The 8,517-nt window shown below is 42.8% G+C and overlaps 1 protein-coding gene across 1 annotated transcript in view; it reads left to right on the top strand.

Annotated features, from left to right (window-relative positions):
- LOC112077524 (type II inositol 3,4-bisphosphate 4-phosphatase-like) overlaps nt 1–8,517 on the top strand; it is a gene marked incomplete at its 5' end in the record, with an annotated part of 43,615 nt that overhangs the window by 29,269 nt on the left and 5,829 nt on the right. Inside the window, 4 exon segments of the mRNA XM_070441731.1 lie at nt 3,410–3,585; nt 6,322–6,445; nt 7,636–7,698; nt 7,701–7,761. Of these exon segments, the coding sequence (XP_070297832.1) occupies nt 3,410–3,585; nt 6,322–6,445; nt 7,636–7,698; nt 7,701–7,761 (424 nt within the window).

Genomic DNA, 8,517 nt, shown 5'->3' with positions numbered 1-8,517 from the left:
CTACAGAGGTCTATATCAGTCCACTACAGGGGTCTATATCAGTCCACTACAGAGGTCTATATCAGTCCATTACGGAGGTCTATATCAGTCTACTACGGAGGTCTATATCAGTCCACTACGGAGGTCTATATCAGTCCACTACGGAGGTCTATATCAGTCCACTACGGAGGTCTATATGGTCGCTAATAATAGTAAAGGCCCAGTGCACTACTTTTGTGAGAAAAATATATTTTCAAAAAAGTATATAGTTTTGTATTAATATATTTTGTTTTTATTCWGATTTTTAGGGGGTGCTGCAGCCTCCTGGTCAGCTTTAGTCTGTCAAGSCAGACAAYCTCTTATCCTTTCACATCTATGAAAACAGTCAGTCTGGGAATGCACCAGGAGACATGGAACAGTCATTATGAAACACCAGCCTCTTGGGTTCCTACTGCAGTATCCAACAGTCATTATGAAACACCAGCCTCTTGGGTTCATTACTCCGTATCCAGACAGTCATTATGAAACACCAGCCTCTTGGGTTCTCACTGCAGATCCAACAGTCATTATGAAAACACCAGCCTCTTGGTTTCTACTGCAGTATCCAACAGTCATTAAGAAACACCAGCCTCTTGGTCACTGCAGTACTCACGTGCATCCAACAGTCATTATGAAACACCAGCCTCTGGGCACTACTGCAGTATCCAACAGTCATTATGAACACCAGCCTCTTGGGTTCTACTGCCGTATCCAACAGTCATTATGAAACACCAGCCTCTTGGTTCTACTGCAGTATCCAACAGTCATTATGAAACACCAGCCTCTTGGTTCACTACTGCAGTATCCAACAGTCATTAAGAAACACCAGCCTCTTTGGTCCTACTGCAGTATCCAACAGCATTATGAAACACCAGCCTCTTGGTTCCTACTGCAGTATCCAACAGTCATTATGAAACACCAGCCTCTTGGGTTCCTACTGCAGTATCCAACAGTCATTATGAAACACCAGCCTCTTGGGTTCCTACTGCAGTAACCAACAGTCATTATGAAACACCAGCCTCTTGGGTTCCTACTGCAGTATCCAACAGTCATTATGAAAACACAGCCTCTTGGTCCTACTGCAGTATCAACAGTCATTATGAAACACCAGCCTCTTGGTCCTACTGCAGTATCCAACAACATTATGAAACACCAGCCTCTTGGGTTCCTACTGCAGTATCAACAGTCATATGAAACACCAGCCTCTGGGTTCTACTGCAGTATCCAACAGTCATTATGAAACACCAGCCTTTGGGTTCCTACTGCAGTATCCAACAGTCATTATGAAACACCAGCCTCTTTGGTTCTACTGCAGTATCCAACAGTCATTATGAAACACCAGCCTCTTGGGTTCTACTGCAGTATCCAACAGTCATTATGAAACACCAGCCTCTTGGGTTCCTACTGCAGTATCCAACAGTCATTATGAAACACCAGCCTCTTGGGTCCTACTGCAGTATCCAACAGTCATTAGTAAACACCAGCCTCTTGGGTTCATACTGCAGTATCCAACAGTCATTATGAAACACCAGCCTCTTGGGTCCTACTGCAGTATCCAACAGTCATTATGAAACACCAGCCTCTTGGGTTCCTACTGCAGTATCCAACAGTCATTATGAAACACCAGCCTCTTGGGTTCCTACTGCAGTATCAACAGTCATTATGAAACACCAGCCTCTTGGGTTCCTACTGCAGTATTCCAACAGTCATTATGAAACACCAGCCTCTTGGTCCTACTGCAGTATCCAACAGTCATTATGAAACACCAGCCTCTTGGGTTCCTACTGCAGTATCCAACAGTCATTATGAAACACCAGCCTCTTGGTTCCTACTGCAGTATCCAACAGTCATTATGAAACACCAGCCTCTTGGGTTCCTACTGCAGTATCCAACAGTCATTATGAAACACCAGCCTCTTGGTTCCTACTGCAGTATCCAACAATCATTATGAAACACCAGCCTCTTGGGTCCTACTGCAGTATCCAACAGTCATTATGAAACACCAGCCTCTTGGGTTCCTACTGCAGTATCCAACAGTCATTATGAAACACCAGCCTCTTGGGCTCCTACTGCAGTATCCAACAGTCATTATGAAACACCAGCCTCTTGGGTTCCTACTGCAGTATCAACAGTCATTATGAAACACCAGCCTCTTGGGTTCCTACTGCAGTATCCAACAGTCATTATGAAACACCAGCCTCTTGGGTTCCTACTGCAGTATCACAGTCATTATGAAACACCAGCCTCTTGGGTCCTACTGCAGTATCCAACAGTCTTATGAACACCCAGCCTCTTGGTTCCTACTGCGTATCCAACACGAAACCAATCAAGTATAGACAAACTGGATGAACTTTCCCATTTGACCCTGCCATGACCAAACACTATGACGTGACAATGTTTTTGTATTCTCTGGGTGATAAAAAAAAACCAAGCACTCTTGGGCCTTCTACGCACAGTATTATCCAGCCCCAACGTTCGATACAAAAGGCATCTTAATATCTGAAAAAAACAACCAGGCACCCTCTTTATGCGCTGGGTTTCTACTTGCACTTCAATTTTAAGTATCTAACAACAAAGTCATTTTAGTATTCTGATAGTTTGATTCTTTTGTTTGATTGAAATGATATGAAAAAATCAGTGAACAACCAGAAGCACCAGCCACTACGCCTAACATCTCGAACCACCAACACACACACCAGCGTTTCACTAACCAACATGCAGTAAGATCCACACACACACAACAAAACAAACAAAAAAAGTCATATACCTTCACTCTTATCACAAATGACAAACTCAACAAACACACCACCACGCCCTACATCTCTGCCACTCGGGCAATATTACCACACTCCTTTACCACTTGAAGCATACAACAAAAGCACACATTTCTCAAACCTCAGTGACTAAATCTGGATGGACTTTCTGCCTTGACCCCTGCCTTGACCCCACTGATGTTTGATATATGTTTGCTTCAGATACGTTTTGAATCCACAATTGTTTCTATATTGGAGACCCTAGAAGCTAAACAAACTGTCCAAACTATCTAAACTATGAACAAACAAAGGTCTATCTTGTAAGAAATATGTAACTAAATTAGATGTTAGAGCTGCAAACWGCTGCAAAACATTTCTCAAACATTTAAACAAACCACTGAAAYGGTTTTCAGTCCTTGGAGAACATACRGTAACTGGAGTTTTGAAACATTGTTCAGGATGGCAACTTAACATTTTCATCAACAATTCTCATCGTCTTTAAGGCMGATGCATTTCTAGGCTCCTTAATCAGCACAACTAAAGATGTAGAGAAATCAGGACACATCAAGATTCCAACATAAACTGTGTCATATATGGTTCTCATGTCTTCTCCTGTCATGTCTCTCTGTATGTTGCAGAAGGGGATTGGCGGGAGCAGCTCTGCCCCCTGGTGGTGAGGTTGAAGGAGTGCGTCGCGGAGGTGGTGGTGCGGGCCAGGAGGGCCATGACCTTCGTCCTGCTGCAGGAGGCGGCCTGCAGCATCCCCCAGGGACTGTTCCTCAAGCAGAGGAGGGATGTGGTCTTCAGCCAGGCGGTAGGTGGCCGTCTGTGAAATGAGGACTCCACTTTGGAAACAGCCTATAGATATTTGTTGCAATTGATTTGTCCTGTCAAGGCTCTTTAACCAATGCCAACGTTTTTCAGCTGTTAGGAAGCTAGTTATGATGTACAGTATCAAACCACCATTCAACYGCATGTGTTTGTTTACATAATTTACACAAGAGATTAGTTAACATTTCACTGACTATGTTTCTACTGAAACACTGCTCCTAARCCGAGCACATGCAGTAATTGGAAGTGATCCAGCAAGTCTTTGAAACTGATCTGGCAGCAGCTCAGACTACTTGCAGGAAAATTACATTCAGAGATGMTTTGAATTACCTTGTGACCTAGATAAACAAGTCTTTTATCAGCTGATAATGCCTTAGATTGTCATAATYTTCCATACATAATCTCTGCAGCAGGGGGTCAACTCAGTCCACAGTTGGGCGGTAGGCTTTTGTGTGAATTAGGGCTGACCCCCATTAGTTGACTGGAATGACATGGACCTCTGCATTTATTTTTGGCCAAGGGTTTCAGTAATTACACAAAGACAAATATAATTGTGCCCATCTCAGTGGACTAATCCATTCCGAAGGCCTAGACTAAAAGCCAATTTATYTTTGATCTGAAAATGTGGTCGGAGGCTCCATATGGAAGGTGTGAGGCAATTATGGAGCCTCCAGAGGCATGCAGATGCCAAATTGAGCTCTGTACCACATCGCCATACACCTCGATGCAGAGGGCTCTGTATAGCTCTGCATTGACATGATTGGTTGACGGTAGTTTGGGCCGGTACATCCTGTATAAACACAAACTCACTTCCTTGACAACTTCCTTCACAACAGCTCTTCACTACTCTGTGAAGCGCWAGAAGTATGAATGCCCTGACTTCTGCAGAGGCCYTATCAGCGTAATTTCTGCATGGCCAATGCAGACGTCGGATTGACCATGCAGCACCCAGATGCACAATGCACTTCTCTCTCCAGAATGAGCTCTCTCCCGCCAATTTGTGCACATTCATTTTTCACAACTTCATTGTGTGAATTGTTTACGGTTGGTAGTTAGTCTATATCCCGTTTCATTACATATATCACCAGTAGTACATTTACCATCATTAATTCCTATCATTTCTAAAATACAAAGTTTGTTTGGTTATGGTAATTTCTGTTAATGTTTCCAATATATTATTATTCCAGTCTTCCTGTTCTCATTGTCGGAGTGGACACATTGTTTGCAGAGCGCACAACCTATGCTACACTTGTGAGAAACACCTTTTGGTTTATTTCATTCCATTGAACAGTTTTGTCAATTCAATTTATTCATTGTCTTTTGTTCGGAGCGTTCCTGTCAATGTTGAGTAAGGACGCGCATCTGATTGTGCATAGAAGTATATACGCCTGCAAATGTAGGCATATAAATGTGCCCGTTTGGGGATCTGATAGTATTTCTGATTGGCTTAATACACCACCCCTAATGAGCTGTGGAGCTTCTCAAAGTAACGTTTTCTTCACCTCAAACAGCAAGCAAACAGTCTTTTTTTTGTTTTACATCCGTTGAGAATGACAAAAGTTCCTCAATGTATTTGAAAAATCTTTTTTACTTTTTGGTAACCACTCAGCGTGAAAGGGAAAAATGTCATGCTCTGATCCGGTGGAAACATCATAAAATAGGTCTACCTGATTACTCCTTATCAGTGCTTGACTTGGACTTAAATAGGTTCCGGTACTCATTTTGGGTGCTGGTACTGTTTTATATTTAGGTGCAYGAGCTCCACAATACTTTTGACARAATATTTGCAAGCATTAGAACATTCTAGGTGCTGCTACTCAGCTCCGGTGAGCTCCTGCCCAAGTCAAGCACTGCATCTTATCCCGTGCGCAAAWACCCTACAGCTGTGTCTGTCTCGAGCTCACTGGAAACGCTAAGGGCCCCAGAATATTTTATACAATGTTGCAAGTTCCGTAGCATTAGCTTCCAGCCAGACCAAGTTAATAGTTGATACAATGTTTCAAGTTCGTTGCAGACAGGCAATGCATAGCCAATGTGATTTATAGGATATTTTTTTATCATGATATTTTCTATCTGCAGGCTGCAATGAAGACATTATTATAAATTAAATGAAAGTCTTCCACATAAATGTGCATAGAATAACTATAACTGGCACAGATCAGTAGAAAGGGTAAGATAAATTGGCATTCCACATGAGAAAGGTTGCAGACTCCTCGTGTAGCTTATTACCGGCAACTTCAGGAGAGTAACGGACGAATCTGCGAAATCCAGCAGGAGCGAGAGGAGAATGGTTAAGGTTTTTTTCTACTGGTTATCTAGATCTCAGGCTCCCTCTTGAATAATTTGTGTGTTATTTAATCAAGCAGTAAGCTTAAAGCATCAGACAAGCTCAATGCATATAGTTGATTTTATTGAAACACACATCTTTATATGGAAAAATGCACGTAAAAAACTGTAGAACAATTGATTGGTCGAAAGAACAGATTACTTTTGGTCGACCAAGGTTTTTGGGGGCGGGGACTGCCCTAGTGTGAATGCCTTGCTCTTTGCCCAACTGGATACAGAGATAATAATATAAATGGATGATGTGAATAAATTATGTAGTGTGCCATTTTGCTTTTTGATTGAACCCTGACGATGTGCCGTGTTGCTTTTTGATTGAACCCTGTGTGTGTGTGTGTGTGTGTGTATGTGTGTGTGTGTGTGTGTGTGTGTACAGCTAGCTGCGTTGGCGTGTGGTTTTGTCATGAGGCTGTACGCGGGGATGGAGGATAAGGGCTTCCTCAGGCAGCTCCACCTAGTGGGCCTGGTGGCACAGTTCGAAAGTCTGCTAAGCACCTACAGTGAGTACTCTAGTAGGGTCAAAGGTCAACTGTCTTACACACCGATCTAAGGTCTGTTTTTGCATTTCCACCCCTAACAGTGGAGTTTAGGATTGAGGGGAGGTAAGCTCATCCGAGATCTGTGTCTAAGGGTAACTTTTACCTAAAGGATTACCCAATTTGAAAGGTCCTTCAAGACTAACAAAGAGTACAGGAAGTTGTATAACATGCTTTTATACAGTAACGCACAATTAATAAAAATGGTACCATTTGATAATTGTTTGTACCATTTGTCATAATTGTGCATTACCATGATAGAATGTGTAATGCAGTTTAAAACCATTATATTTCCATGATCCACATCTATACCATTGTATAAATTAGGCAATACCATGGTGTTTTTTAGGTGCATGGCAGTACCATCATACTTCAAAGCTAAAACCATGGTACATTTCCATGATTCAGATCTATACCATGGTATAAATTATGCAATACCATGGTCATATTTAGGTACAATGGTAATTTCATGGTAGTACCATCATACTTCAAGGCTAAAACCATGGTACATTTCCGAGATTAAGACTGTACCATGGTATTAGTGAAAATACAATAGGATTACCATGGTTATGAATGAAAATACGTAGTAGTAGCATGGTACATTTTTGTAAGGGATAGTTTGAAGGCATGTACTTGCAGAAAGATTATCTGGTTACCATGGAGACGGCCTGATAATAAACCACTTTTCACTGTAGTTACTTTCTTCTGAACTTGTTTATATTACTTTCTAGTACTTCAAGCTAGTTTACAGAGTATCTAGCTAACTACCAGCTAGTTTGTAGCTATGAATTGTTAATCTTCCATTGTTTAGCTAAGTAGCTAGCTGGTTGATGTTTTCCTTTTGTACCAGGGCAGATTTAAGCAACAATCACCTCCCTAAATGCTGTTTACATGATATCCATACTGAATGAAGCAGTATGGGACCTCATGGGCACCCTTAACCTTTCACTTAATTTAAGGGGGAACTCACCTTAAAATTATTTGTGCAACTGACTTAAAGTTAAGGAAACTTTTTAAGGGAAATGATAAGGGGGAAATTAACTTAAGGTGTTTTATGCAACTGGGCCCTATTGCCCGTTTTGTTGCCCAATGTATTTCTACTTCAAGTGAACAGGAAGTAACCTCTAATTTACTAATTGGTGTTGCTGTAACAGGTGAGGAGATTGGCATGCTGGAGGACATGGAGGTGGGCATCTCAGACCTGCACCGGGTGGCCTTCAGATCACCCAGGCCAAGACAGACGACCCTTGTGACCTGCAACCTGTAGTCATCGGCAGGCGGTGAGACTCTATTACCCAGCATCCTTTAACCAGTGGTTTTGTCATTACATGGGAGATTACATAGTGTGAAATAGTTTTTTTTTTTAGAGATCAGCTTGGGGACTTCATACATCATATCATACTGTAATACAGAGTAATACATTATTATTGATCCAACTTGGCAAATTGTTTTATCAGCTCTATCAGTGTATAGCTTTTCCTATTCTCTCTTGGACAGATCTCCGTAAACATAACTGGTACCGTATAATCTGTTGGGAAGAAATGGGATGGGTGGGATAATGAGTAGCAGTAGTTCCTGTGTTTGGTGTTTTTCGTCACTGGGGAGTGCGGGAAAGGGGAGTGCGCCTCCCGGGTGGCGCAGTAGTCGAAGGCACTGCATCGCAGTGCTAGCTGTGCCAACAGAGATTCTGGGTTCAAGCCCAGGCTCTGTCGCACCGGGAGGCCCGTGGGGCGGCGCACAATTGGCCCAGCCTCATCTGGGTTAGGGAGGGTTTGGCCGGCAGGGATATCCTTGTCTCATTGCGCACTAGTGACTCCTGTGGCGGGCCGGGCGCAGTGCACGCTGACCAGGTCGCCAGGTGTACGGTGTTTCCTCCGACACATTGGTGCGACTGGCTTCCGGGTTGGATGTGCACTGTGTCAAGAAGCAGTGCGGCTTGGTTGGGTTGTGTTTCGGAGGACGCATGGCTCTCGACCTTCGCCTCTCCCGGGAGTTGCAGCGATGAGACAAGTCTGTAACCTATATCACCATTGGAT

The sequence above is a fragment of the Salvelinus sp. IW2-2015 genome, unplaced genomic scaffold, assembly GCF_002910315.2.
Source record: "Salvelinus sp. IW2-2015 unplaced genomic scaffold, ASM291031v2 Un_scaffold4647, whole genome shotgun sequence".
Lineage (NCBI taxonomy): Eukaryota > Metazoa > Chordata > Actinopteri > Salmoniformes > Salmonidae > Salvelinus > Salvelinus sp. IW2-2015.
This window is presented reverse-complemented; position numbering and strand designations above follow the sequence as displayed.